Raw genomic sequence first — 14,322 nt, 5'->3', positions numbered from 1 at the left:
TAGAAAGCAAACACACTTGGGTGATCATTTCTGGGCGGATTGATTGTTGAAGCACAGAAAGGGAACCATTCTTTCCATGACCTGAACAGCATACCTGACAATATCCCAAAGAGATTATAAAGCTCTCATGCTGGACCAGAAAACAAGTAATAGAGCATCCAAATCTGATAAAATTTTAATCATACTATATCATATTTTAGGTTTTTGTATTCTGGACATTTGTCTGTTCCATGAACTTCAGCAAAAGGACTTCAGCAAAAAATAACAATTATCAACCGTTTATGAGTTCCAAAACCTAAATCTATGACCACAAGATAATATTCAATTTCTGTTTTTCATTATTTAATAACCGAGAAAATCCCCAAGGGCAGTGGCCCACGGTTCGGAACTCGGTGGATAATGGGTTCGCCCCTCTAGCATTCTCCACTTAGATACTACGCTTTTCATCACGGCAAGATTTAAACCCATGAAGTGCATCTGATCGACACATCATGTTTTGCGCTCTCACCAGTAAACCAATGCCCTAGGGGCTTAATTCTTTACATTTTTGAAAACTACTTTTTTTTTTTTTTGGAAACTGGGCCTTAATTCTTACATATTATAAGCATTATAGCCACAACTTGATTCTATTATTCCAGTATTTAAATAAGACAAATAATTTACATATAATTTTTAAAATCCTTTTTTTTTTCATGTTACAACATGAAAAAAAATATATGAAAGTCTTCTGCATGAAGAAAGATAACACCAAACAAGGATCAGTTGTTTACTTAATTGATCAAAAATAAATAATAAGAGCTCTAGAAGGACTGAACAACATTAATCTCATCATAATTTTCTTCCAAATATCATTACCTCCAATTATCAAACATATATTCAGGGGTAGAGTTGTTGATTAATTGATGGATGACATAGATATCGATCCTCTAGAAAGTGCACTTGGAGGTGGAACAAGCATATTAGAGCAGTGTTATCAAAAGCGAAAAGCGCAAAAAAGCTCTAAGGTCAGCTAGGGCTTTAAGCGCAAAGCGCAAATAAAGCATGGGCTTTAATGAAAAAAAGCGCAATGGTGCAAAAATACAAATATATATATATATGTTTAGTCCAAGATTAATAATAATAAGCATGAATAACAAATGTATGGACAAAGAAATTGTAAAAATATTACGATAAAGTGAAATATTAATCATCTAGTGTCACCTCTCCAAGAGAGGCTCATTGACAAGGAAAAGTATGTCTTAGAGCCTTGATGATGACACTGAAGCGCACATAAAGCGAGGCGAAGCGCTCAACATGTTTTGAGCCTCGCTTCAGGGCTTAAGCGCACTTAAAGTGCGCCTTTGATAACACTGTATTAGAGGCGCTTTCCGTCATATCTTTTTATTGCAGGCTCCTAGAGAAAGAAGTGGAATTGCTCCTGCATATTGGATAACCAAAGCTCCAACGAATATGTGTTTCTTCACGTGGCTGGCAGCTAGGATGTATCCCTTTTTTTTCTTCTTTTTTATGACAAGGAAACCCGTAGCCGCTACCCTTCGGGTGCGCACAGGGTAACACTAGGCAAGCCCAGTGTGACGAGCTCAACCCAGAAGGCAAAGAATCTAGGATATATCTACACGATAGGTGTCTCAAGAAGAGGCAAAGTTTGCACACTAGTTGGAGCTGCATGTGTGAAAATGTTGTGAGATACCATGAATCACTGGTTGATATCATTTAGCAGAAAAACACTAATGCTGGACAGTTTAGAACCTTACACCAGGGACAGTGAAGGATGTCCTGACGAGCAAAGTGATCAAACAGAGAAGTAGGAGAAAGAGAAGGAAAGCATGGGAGAACATTCCTTTGACACGGATTTGGATCCTTTGGGACGAGAGAGAAAAGAGACTCTTGAGGAGGTTGAAAATACCCTTGTACATATTAGGTCATATTTTCTGTTTTGAGTCAATTTTTGCCTTTTTGGGCATCCACACGATTCAGTGAGTAGTGATGATTGGGTATTTTTGAGGAGAATCATGTTTTGTTGTAGGTTCTACCACTTCTTATATACAACTCGACTAATGTATACCGAGGTTTTCTCCTAATCTATTTTTTTGAGAAACTGGTACTGATGTTTTCTCCTAATCTATTAAATTGAAAGGTAAGATAAAAGCTTATTAATGTATGCCAGCAAAGTGCTGGTTAACAGTACATCTGAAAGTGTATGAGCATTATAATTTTGTTTAAGTAATAGAGATGGTCAATCATGGCATCAAGCTCAACACATTTGCCATCAATGAAATTATTACTTTATTAGGAAAAAGTAATTCTAGCTTATAAACAAACAATTCTTCAAAATGGGGTATTACTTACAAAAGGAGAAGGCCCACACTTACAATCGAGCTTTTCAGACCATTCAACTCGACAGCTAGATAGTATTTTCACAAAGAGAATGTAATTCATAAATATCACCAAATACTTAACTTCATACTGGTTTTCAGATCATTTAACAATACATGTAAGATAGATTGCTCACTCACATACTGAAGCCACACTAGTCATGCAAAATGGTACAGAGACGACAAGCTGGTAGGGTATTTTAGTGTTTAGCAGAACAATTGTAAGTGCATATCTCCAAACAAAGAGAAAACAAGTTAAACCTCCACCGTTAACTGGATTCAAGCTAGGCGTGCTGTCAAAATAGCCCTAGTGGCCTTTATTCCAAAAAAAAAAAAAAAAGAGAGAGAGAGAGAACTAACCAGTTCATAATTACTTTGCTTAGCAATTCCAGTAGCATTCAGGTCCGCATTGATTCTCATACCATATGAGAAGTCTTTTAGAGGTCCAACATTGATCAGGGAATCCCTCACTGCAAATGAGAATGTCTTCTGCAACCATGGAAAATCATGCAATATCATGAGTAATAACAGAGGGGGGTATTAATGATAAAGACGATGGAAAAAAATAGCCAGAAGCGATTCAGCAATCATAAATCCTGACAAATAGCAAAAGTTTCAAGAGAAGAGTCATAAAGTTTCGTAGACAACTTTTTTTTTGTGACCGAGAAATCCATTTGGGGCCAACCGCGGTCTTCTAAACTCACGGATAATGGGCCCGCCCCTCTACCCTTCTCCACTTAAGTACCGGACTGTTACTGACAACTTATTGTTCTCCCATATTTAGACGCAATGCTTCAAATATTCGGCAAGTATACAGGTGTCATGATCTTCTTTTAGTAAGTACTAAGGTACCGTATGCTCAATAGACATTATAGTACAGGAAAAATGAAGAAAAAAGAGACAGATCAAGCAAATCTCTCCAATGTGACAAACGTGAAAAACAAGTCATGCAGAAACCTCCACAATCTGGATACACAAACATGAAGAGACAAAAGCTATATGCAACTTCAGCATGGTATATCCTCAGAAAAGAAATACTAATATAAGAATATAATCTGTTTCAAAAAAAAAATATAAGAATATAATGAGACATTACAAAGTTCCATCAACTCATACCACGCTCCAGAACACGCCTCCCCGTTCTTTTCTTTTCAATTTTTTTAAATTTATCCTAAACAAAATATCAAATGATGTCACCCGAGTGCAAAAATTTATTTGATACAAAATCATGTTGTCATTTTACTAATTATTCTCAACAAAATCATATAACAAAACAGAATAGTCTTCACATAACATAATTCACCTGTGCTGATTGTGCATTATTTGGAGCTGTACCATACAAGGAAAGCTCTTCTCCATTAATCATGTCTTGCAATGCATCCGAGGATGACATTCTTAGCCTCTTTGCAGAAGGAGCATCACTTTCAATATCTCCAACCTACACATGTAAGCAAATAGCAATAGGTTTACAGAAAGCAAAGTCAGTACCATTAGAAGAGAGGCAGAAAGACAAGCAACGCGTAAAACCTGCACTTAGTAGGTGAAGAACAACCGGAAAGGGCTGAGGAGCAAATTTGTACTAAGAATTATTAAACCACTAGAATTTGTAACACCCTCGATGAGTGCATCATTTGAAATGTACTTTTTAATTATTATTTTTTCATTTCAAGTAAAAACAGTTCAAATTTATAAGCAAAATAATTTTTTAGTTTTTTTTTGTTTTTTTTTTTGGAAACTAGTACGGTTGTATTCCTCGGCATTAAGAGTATGCTGGCCACCTCCAAAACACAGAAAATAAAGTAACGGACAAATTTACAAAGCTCCTAAGAAATCTACTAGGTCATCTACTCCTCTATACAATTCTCTTTACACCAAAAGAACAAAGATACCATACAATTCTATTTCACTTTATGTATGGAATTGATTTTATCTTCAAAGCTTCTACCATTCCTTTCCTTCCATAGAGCCCACCAAATGCAGGAAGGTATAATCCTTCAGCACTTTTTCTGAGTCTTACTGGCCCCTCTTCTAATCCTGCAGCACATCAAGCCTGCAGTATGCTCAGGCATTGTCCACTTGATCTCTGTGAGACTAAAAAGCATAGTCCATAATTGAGCAGTAAATTTGCAATGAAGGAATAGATGATTGTTGGTTTCTCCAGTCTCATTGCATAAAAATTATCTGGTCGCCACTGGCAAACCCCCCTTCTGTAATACTTCATGGGTGAGACAAGCCCTTTTGGCCACCATCCTTAGTTGGTGACAAACTTTTCCAGATATTCTTCCAAGTCCTTGTACAGCTCCCCACCTTCACACTGATCTCCTTCTTACTCCATCCATAGTATGTCTCCATCTCAATGTGTCTAACTCAGAGGCGCCAGTAAAACCCTCAATCTCCTTCAGAAGGGTTGCCACCCTCCCCACTTCCCAGTTGACCAACAACCATTTATAGTGACATCAGGTATGTTGCAAAGGATAAATAAGTCAGGAAAGGAATCTATTAAAGCAGCTTGACCAGTCCAGATATCCTTCTGGTGCCATTTCCCACCTTAATGCTAATATTTCCCTGCAGTTTTGACCCTAGAGTTCTGATTGATCTCCAGACTCACTTCATATGTGGTATTAACCTCATTGGAAAACCAAGGGCTGGTTTGGCCAAATTTATGCAGGATAACATCCCTCCGCTGATTCCTCTCTGCTGAAACACCATAACCACTTCATCAGAAGACAATTGTTATGTATCTTCAGGTTTATGATGCCAAGTCCACCTTGGCTCTTGCTCAACTGTGCTATCTCCCATTTCACTAAATTATATCCTTTACCCTATTTGTTTCCTTTCCACAGAAATTCCCTCCTCAATCTGTTAAGCCTGTTCACCACATTGGAAGGAATGCGAATAAGGACATCACATAAGTTGGAAGAGAATCCAAAAGAGAGTTAATTAAGGTGATTCTCCCCCCTAAGGATAAGTATTGTGCCTTCCACTGAGCTAATTTTTTCTGTCTTCTCCACAATGCCATCCCAAATCTCCACAGCCTTATGTCTACTGCCAAGAGGCATGCCTAAATAAACAGTAGGCAAATTGTCCACCCTACAGCCACGTATATCAGCCAAAGACAGTATATGAGCTATTTCTTTTATGGTGAATAAACTGGTTTTCCTCCAATTTACTTTCAAACCAGAAGCAGCTTTCAAATTAATTTTCAAGAAAAATAAAAATAATAGGAGAGAGTGCGCAAAAGGTAGGGACTGCAGTATTTATGAGCCTTGTATTTTTTTATGACGCAGTGGGATTATGGGCGTGAACTGGGGTATAGGCATTCAGGAAAAAACAATGAACGGAGATGGTTAATCAAAGGGGTATATATTTATAATGTTATAGATTATAAATTATGGGAAAACTGAGTGCATACAAATAAGGAATATGCAGAAACAAAAATAAGCTGTGAAATAACAGCTAAAAAATCAGGAAGCTACTTCAGCAAAAATCATGACACAAACCTCTTCCTGCATCCCAGGAGGCAAATTTGATCCGCCCAGACCACAAGTAAATTGCACAAGCAAACTATCTCCAAGGCGACTGCCCAAAAAGAATAATGAGTCCCCAATTGTTGTAATTCCCTGGAAATAAGAAAAACACATGCACACATAAACACCCAAGATAATATATGTATGTATGTATAGAGTGGGAGAGAAGAGAGAGTTCGCTTTGTGAATGAACAAAAAATAAAATTATCTAGAATTTGAGTGGTCGCCAACCGATGTAAGTACTGAAGCTCTTGATTTTGAAAGGTCGAGCTTTTGTACGATTCTGCAAAAACAATTAAATAAAATTAATATCCCAACACATCTTCAAAATCTAGGTAATACTTAATAGCCAATCAACGGTGTATAAATGTCGTAAAGCAGAGACTTCTAGACTCCTTGTGATAGGTAATAACAAACTGTATATATTCAACTAAATTAGTTTCTTTTGTTGACTTTAGAGTTGAGAGACCATACTTTCTTATCTTGATACATTGAATCTAAGTCGTAATTTAGTTGAACATATTCTCGGAAAAAAAAAATGCAATAGTGACAAATTCCTGATTTCCCATACCTAAAATTAGTGGATAAAAGGATGAAAAGACATTACCTCCCGTCATATATAATCGTTAGAAGAAGTAGTTCCCCTGTTTTTGTCGATAGCATTGCCACATCACTTGTCAACCAAGTCGCATTAGCTGCATCTAACTCCACATTAAAAGATGATCTTGGCATTTCTTGACTGGAAGTAATCATAAGGACGTATTACAAAATTAGATACAAATTTGGACCCATTCTCATTATAGGAACTAATCAAATCAACACACTGTCTTGAAATGAGCAATCAAGTGAGTGGATCAGCATGTAATGACTAAAGAAGAGGTAAAGAGCATGAAAAATGGCATCACATATCACACTTTTTCTTTTAATAAGTTAAATAATTTTATTAATTAATGGGGAAAAACCCCCGTATACCAAAAGAAGAGAACCTACATCAATATATGGTTCTCAACAAAAGAGATCCAATCCTCTATACAAATAGGGACCTCATAAATACACCAAAAAGGAACTGGAGACAAAACACTACCAACTTTACAAAATCGTGCTCCAACCCTTCAGATGCTCTCCTATTTCTCTCTTTCCAAATGACCCACATGATTGCTAAAGGGGCAATAGTGCGATTTTAACAGCGGAAAATCTGAGGAAGAGGAGGATCACTTATGTTAGTTGGTGGTTTATGTGTTGGAGTGCAGGCGAAAATGTAGATCATCTCCTATTGCACTGAAAGGTGGCTAATCAGTTATGGAGGGTAGCCCTCAATTTGTTTATGATGCAACGGGTGATGCCGGGCACAGTGAAGGAGGCTTTGCAAAGTCGGGGCATGGCCTTGCCCCCAGCCATACAAAGAAACACACCTTCCTCAGAGCTCTAGGGATCTAACTAGAGTCATAGGGGAAAGTACCTTCCTCTCTCACCTGTAACCTCTTATAATAAGAGCTAATAGTGAATCCATCTCCACTCTCTTGCCATATCCATACATCAAATAAATTGTTAGGAGTGGCTAGCCCATACAAAAACTCAACCAGATTGTGAAATTCTTCGATCTCCCAATCCTGCAGGTTCCTTTTGAATCTTAAATCCCAGTAAATAACCCCCCCCCCCCCCGGGTGAGACCCACGATCACACTTTTTTTTTTAATCAAATGAAGTATTTCATTTAATAATAACAAGGCCGAGAAAGTCATATACAAGATATATACCCAAAAAAGGAGAAACCTACAAAATATGGTTCTCTCCAAAAGATACCCAATCCTCCATACAACTAGGAACTGCATGGGTGCACCAAAAGAAAATAAGGGAACGAGGGCTACTCCTCAATTGAGCAAAGCTCATCTCCATCCCTTCAAAAGCTCTCATATTTCCCTCCCTCCAAATGACCCACATTAAAGCAAGAGGAGTAATATTCCAAGCCTTTTGCCTTCTTCTCCTAGCTCCAGTCTTCCAACTGAACATCAACTCCTTCACAGATCTTGGCATCACCATGAAACGCCGAACCATCTAAAGATATCCCACCATAACCTTGTTGCTAGATTGCAATGCAACAAAATGTGATCTACGTCCTCGCCTGCCTCCTTACAAAGGAAACACCAACTAATGCAGACAACCTTCCGTTTCTTAAGATTCTCTGCCGTCAAAATCACCCCTCTAACAACTAACCAAGTGAAGAGCACACCTTCCTCGGCACTCTAGGAATCCACACTGAACGATCACACTTATAATAGAGTACAAATGAAACCATAATTAACTGTAAACGGCAAGTTGTAAATCAGAAAACAGCAAGCACATAGAAAATAAAACTTCAGTAAGCTGCAAAATGGGTAGTCTTGATGACATACAAGACAAAGATTATGAATCTAATTCATTTAAGAGTTCGAAGATTAATTCGAATGTGATAAATGCAAAGACTAACTGTGAGAATTGGGCATTATGCAGCAAATAAAAGCAAACACCCACCATTTTCAAGGCCATGATATCTGTTAAGAGTCCCACATTTGTTGAGGATATGGAGGCTGTCTCTCCTTTTATATGGGTCTTGGCCAATCATCACCTATGAGCTAGCTTTTGGCGTTAAGCTCACAATCCATTCCTTTATATGGTAGTAGAGCCAGACCAATCCCTATTCTAGGTTGACCAAATGTTGGGCCCCTCTGTTATGTTGTCCACACTCAAGATGTCCAGTCTTGTGTTAAAGAGTCCCATATTGGTTGGAAGCATGGATTGTTGTCTTCTTATATAGTTTTTCGCAATCCTCACCTCATGAGGTAGCTTATGGGGTTGGGTTAGCCCACGGTCAATTTTCTTAACAATCTCAGATGTTAATTGTATTCCAACAGAAAGAAAGGAAGACATATTTATTTTCATTTCCGATATTCACGAACAACCAAAATGTATCATGTATGTGATTGTCCGTTATTTATTATCCTACTAGATAAAACTGAAGCTGGAACTGATTATATTTTTAGAATAGAATGAAGCTGCAGCAAATGGTGAGGGAGAGGCAGAGATACTGAAAGCTCAAGGAAAAACCTGCTGTCACCAAAAAAGGCAAAATTGTTCAACGCCAACGAACAAGAAGAGGACTGCAAAATAGGCAGATCAAAGTCAGCACATGAAACATAGCATGCAAAAGAACTGCAAGAATATCATGAAGGAATAAGCAGAGTGTATAACAGACCTGGCTTTGATAATGGATAGTGTTTGCACCAATTACAAGTACTCCACCAATAGGAGATGGCACAGCAAGAAGTTTATATGCCTCATGAGGGAGATTCTGAAGAAAAAAAATAAATGAAGTCTACTGAAGGAAATATATATGTTTAAATGGAGTAAGGTTCAAGCAAACTTTGACAGTGCATTACATCCAATATATTTTTATTTTTTTGATATTTTCATGAAGTAAGAAGATATCATTAAAGGCATCAAGAAGATGCAGAAATTTACAAAGCTGAGTGCAAGGACTCTGAGGGAAAAGTGTAGCACACACAGTTCTATCAAATAGAGAATAAACTAAAGAACTGACAAAATCCAAAAAGAGCTTAATGCTAAAGATTATATCCAATATATGCATGTCAAAATCCTGAAATGAAGTTACAATGAATGTCCATCTTAGTGACACATTCAGCGCCGGTTGACAGGGCAAGAAGAGACGAGAAGAACATGAGAAAAGAAAAACTAAAGAGAAATGGAAAACATTAAGGGTAAAGGAGACTAAGAGTTACTACAACATTTAACTCTCAGACTAAGATGTTACGAAAACCAACAGCAGCCTGAAGTTCTCTTTACGAAATGAAACAGCAGGTTCATCGTTATACATTTCCTAAAGTTCCAGAATAAAAGTGCCATAATTCTGTTAAAGAGGTAAAGTAACTATGCTCTTTAAATATTTTTTGTGAAATGTCATGGTATATATTTGAATCATCACTCCTTTTCAAAAAAGAATGTTTGAATCATCATCCTTTGAGTAGCCACTGTCCACCAAATCAACCCTCTTTGATAAGTTGGAATCACATTTTCATTACCAAGGCCACGTTTGCAACATCTTGTGTTCCAGAGCCTTTATCTCAAATTTACTATTGAACAGACTTAACAAAATAAAGGGAAACAAATCAAACAAAAAAAATCATTGTTCTTATGCCAAGTAATGAGGTTTACTTTTGTGCTGCAGGAAACAAAAGGTGATAAATATTTGCACCACAGGAAATGACTAATCACTGGCAACAACATCGTTACTCCGAGGCTAGGTTTTTTTATTAGGTACTCCCTCCGTTCCATAATAAGTGACTCTTTTAGCTCATGCACATACCTTGAGAAATTGCTCACTCCTAGAAAATTAGGAGTGTTTTTACCAACTTACCCCTAATTATATTTTAAGTTAACATTGGGTATTGAGTAGTAGGTAATTAAAACTTTAGTTGGATGAACAATTAACGAGGGGGTATCATTAAACCTTCAACTAACAAAGCTTAATGACTTCAATGAATCTTTTGGAGTATGTAAAGTTAATAGATGAAACTTTAGAACAAAAATTACAAGATGTAAAAATTTCAATTATAAATCTAGATTATAAATGAAAATTTAAAATTGGAGCCAACTTTTTAACATTTCCCACCAAAATTACCCTATAAAAGAAGGTTTAAATTTCTTCACGTGAAACTAAAACTAATTGCTGATTAAATATGGCTACAGGTCTTCACTTCAAATTGATCTGAATATTCCTTTTGAATCTGAGAGTGAGTATGTTGGTGGAGAACAACTTGATCTTAATGTGGACACATACACAATTCCTGACCTCAATAGTATTCCGAGTGAAGAAGATGATACACAATTGAGTATAGGATTACAAGCACCACTGGATGATTTTTCAACTTTCATATCCACTGAGTATTGAACTATTTCAAATGACTCTTCAAAATTTATTTTCATGGAGTGACTACTACTCGTTTTGATATATAGGAGAAGAGTTATGCTAGCATGATACTACGTATAATGTGAATACCATTTCATTTGACATAAAATATTGTGCTTATATAATTAAATGCGTAGAAAAAGAAAATGTAATTAATGAATCTTGATTATTTAAACAAGGGCAATTTTGGAAGAATCTGTCCAAAATATTCTTGAAATCCTAAAACGTCACTTACTTTGAAACAGAATAAAAAGCCTAAAAGGTCACTTAATATGGAATGGAGGGAGTACTAAAAAGAAAAACGGAAACTGGTAACAATTGATAATGTAATAAGTTTTATTAACATTTGGCAAAAAGGCGCATGTATACAAGAATTATACCAAAAGGTAGAAAGCTACAAAACAAAATGGTTTTCTACAAACTTCACCCAAGCACAACAACTGGGAGTTACAACTAATATAAATGCAGAGACTGCAGCAATAAGGGAAGCAGCAAGGTGGCCATCAGGCTCACCATGTCACAATTGAAACAGATTCACTGGTGCTTCAAAACATCCAACAAGATGTTTGGAAAGTGCCTTGGGAAATAATTGCACAGATTGAGGAAATCAAACAGGCATTGCAGCAATTACAAATAAAGGTGGTGCGCATATTCAGAGAAGGAAATAAATTGGCTGATTACTTGGCTAACTTAGCATTCCAGACAGATCAGATGCAGCAATTTCACAGCTTTCATGAGTTACCAATAGAAGGTAGAAAGATTTTGAATATTGATAAGGCTCAAGTACCTTCTATCAGAATAAGAACAAGGAAGATTCAGCAGGTGTAAACTGTTGATGCAGAAGAGGAACAAGATGGAAATTCACACGATTTTTTTCGTATATCGAGTGATATTAAAATGTGTAGTTGATTTTGAGATGCTTTATTCAGAGGAGGCTAGGTCAAGGCATAGATTAGATAGCTTTCCTTTTTGTTTTGTTTTTGAACACTGGATTCTTTTCTTGTTTTGCTGCATTTGATTAATAAAAGCCCAAAATTTTATTTATTAAAAAAAAAAAAACAATCTTCTTCACAACCCAGTACTCCATGGGTGCACCAAAAAGAAATAAGGGATAATAGGCTACTATTCAATTTTACAAAATTCATCTCTATTCCTTCAAAAGTAGGTTGTCGATACGAGGAAGATATTTTGAGGGAAGGAAATGTAAGGAAACTGAGAAAAGAAAAGAAAATAAAGGAGGAAGATAAACAAGATCAAAGGAAGTACTTTGAGCTGAAGGCCGTGGGCAAGTGTTGATTCCGGAGATTAGGGGTGAGCTGCCTGGTTGATCCGCAGTGCTAGTCTCCTGTCTTTCTTTACTATTTCTATCTTCCTTATATTTCAGACAGTGTACTGGTGTCATGTGCTATACACAAGACACCAGTCTTGGGTGGTATGTATTTCCGCACTTTGTTTGTAAGTAAAAGTCTTGATCTTTATTATATTCATGTTATCACTTTAATTTCCACATAAATAGCTTAAATGAATTGGTTGGGCTTACCTACCGGGCTAGGCGTAGGTGCCATCACGGCTTTGGATTTTTGGCTCGTGACACAACATAATTGGGGCATAACCTTATTCCTAACCACTCACCATCATCCGACCCTATGCTCAGGTTATATACTACCTCTCGGACTGAAATTCGGCGTTACTTTCTTTTTTTTTTTTTTTTTGAAACTGGTAATGTTGTATTCCTCAGCATTAAGGATTTGCTGGCAACCTTCAAAAAGGGGCAAAAGGAAAGAAAACTACTTACAGAGAGCCTAACAAATCTACAAGCTCTGATTCCTCTACTTCTTTCTCTTTGCATTTGGCGTTACTGCAGTAGCATATGTCAATTTTAGGGGAATTACTTCTAGGGATTGGTTCGTCTCAGCTGGGGGTTGTGTAATCTGGCCCAGACTCGCCGTGGAATGGCCATATGGAGTATCCATAAGGTGGCGCGTCGGCGCCAAGCAAAAATCTCAAACTGGAACGTTATAAAATATTACTATTGGTACGGAGAGAGTTTTTTTAGAAAGAGAATTTTGGCGATATTATAGTGATACCTCATTGAAACAGAGGAAATAGGACTTTTTAATTTTTGGCAGCATTCTTGACCTTATTTACACCACCAAACCCAAAACACAAAAAAGAAAGAACTCCGATACAGTCATCATCAAGAGATAGCTCGTAATGGAGTGATCTCCTTTCCCAGTTGCCTCTTTTCTCCCTGCTTCAAACTAATAAGAATATCCATAAAGAATGCTGGTAAAAAGGATAACTGAAACTTACAACGGCTGACCATATCAGTGGATGCTGCTTCAACGTTGTACTAATACTAAAAGCAGAGACCGTACAAGTATTGTGTTTCCAAGAGACGCGCCCAGCCCAAGTGAGTTCCCGTTCATGAAGGATAACCATGACAGGCTCAATATAACCTGCACAAAGACACGTTTCAAAGTTCAAACTGGCAACAAGGGTAACTGCCGGTGGTGGAAACCTAAGACGATCTTTACACTTGAAGGACAACATGAATCTATGTTCAAAATAAAATAAAATACTGTAGATACGAAAAGAGTAAGAATATGAAAGAAATGAAGTCAACGAAACTACTTCTCGTCAAACAGAGGTCAACTGAATGAATTCCCATTGTGACAGCAACCATCAAAAAAATTCTTATAACTGAGAAATCTCTAATGGCCAGCTGGCACACAGTTTGAAATTCGGAGAATATTGTGTCCACCCTTCTACCCTCTCCCAAAATACCATGTTTATGGTTTGCAGTAGGGTTGGAACTCGTGTGACATGCACCTAACCCACACATCACAGGTTGCTCTCTTACAACTAGACAAAGTCTTGGGGTCACTATCGAAGTATATTTTCACAACCTAGATATATCATTCTATTCCAGAAGACAACAAAAACACTGGCCCAGTTGTGGTGTCCGTTAAGAAGTTATAACAGGTTATAACAAAGTTTATCAGCTATACATTGAGCATCACTATATACATTGTGGAAAAACAAAACTCCAAACTATCTAATTTTCAACCTTAATTTAAATTCTTGTTGTACTAGAAAAATCATGACTTTTGTCCTAGTACGCTCTGCACATTAATAAGAATCAATGGGGAAGCAAAAAAGTTAATTGTACAAAATGATACAGCAGGAACAGCTAGGTACACCTACCATGAAGAAATATAAAATCTTTGACATGCCTCACATCAAGATCTCGTAAGGTGATGATATATGATGATTCAATGCGAGCTGAGGCACCTCCAGCATTAAAAGCACTGTCCTCACCAACTAAGCTAGAGTTGACCTGAAATCAGAATGCATCGCTCAAAAATATAAGCAAATTGTGACAATACAAACCATAGAGATGGGAAGAGGAATAATCAGACATATTGATTTGATCGTTTCAATACCCAAAAAGAACC

The 14,322-nt window shown here is 37.1% G+C and overlaps 1 protein-coding gene across 3 annotated transcripts in view; it reads right to left on the bottom strand.

The window, feature by feature from the left end:
• Positions 1 to 14,322, bottom strand: part of LOC132631768 (cleavage and polyadenylation specificity factor subunit 1) — a 40,876-nt gene that overhangs the window by 19,081 nt on the left and 7,473 nt on the right. For all 3 annotated transcript variants that reach the window (XM_060347469.1, XM_060347468.1, XM_060347470.1), the window contains exons 4-13: positions 14,072 to 14,204; positions 13,178 to 13,323; positions 9,134 to 9,229; positions 8,986 to 9,038; positions 6,510 to 6,641; positions 6,134 to 6,185; positions 5,876 to 5,995; positions 3,679 to 3,813; positions 2,736 to 2,864; positions 17 to 94 (exon numbers count right to left, since the gene is read on the bottom strand). In XM_060347469.1, the coding sequence (XP_060203452.1) occupies positions 17 to 94; positions 2,736 to 2,864; positions 3,679 to 3,813; positions 5,876 to 5,995; positions 6,134 to 6,185; positions 6,510 to 6,641; positions 8,986 to 9,038; positions 9,134 to 9,229; positions 13,178 to 13,323; positions 14,072 to 14,204 (1,074 nt within the window). The remainder of the gene's footprint in view (positions 1 to 16; positions 95 to 2,735; positions 2,865 to 3,678; positions 3,814 to 5,875; positions 5,996 to 6,133; positions 6,186 to 6,509; positions 6,642 to 8,985; positions 9,039 to 9,133; positions 9,230 to 13,177; positions 13,324 to 14,071; positions 14,205 to 14,322) is intronic.

Source organism: Lycium barbarum, chromosome 3, assembly GCF_019175385.1.
Source record: "Lycium barbarum isolate Lr01 chromosome 3, ASM1917538v2, whole genome shotgun sequence".
NCBI classification, from domain to species: Eukaryota; Viridiplantae; Streptophyta; class Magnoliopsida; order Solanales; family Solanaceae; genus Lycium; species Lycium barbarum.
Note: the sequence above shows the minus strand (reverse complement) of the source record. Positions and strands in the feature narration are given on the sequence as shown.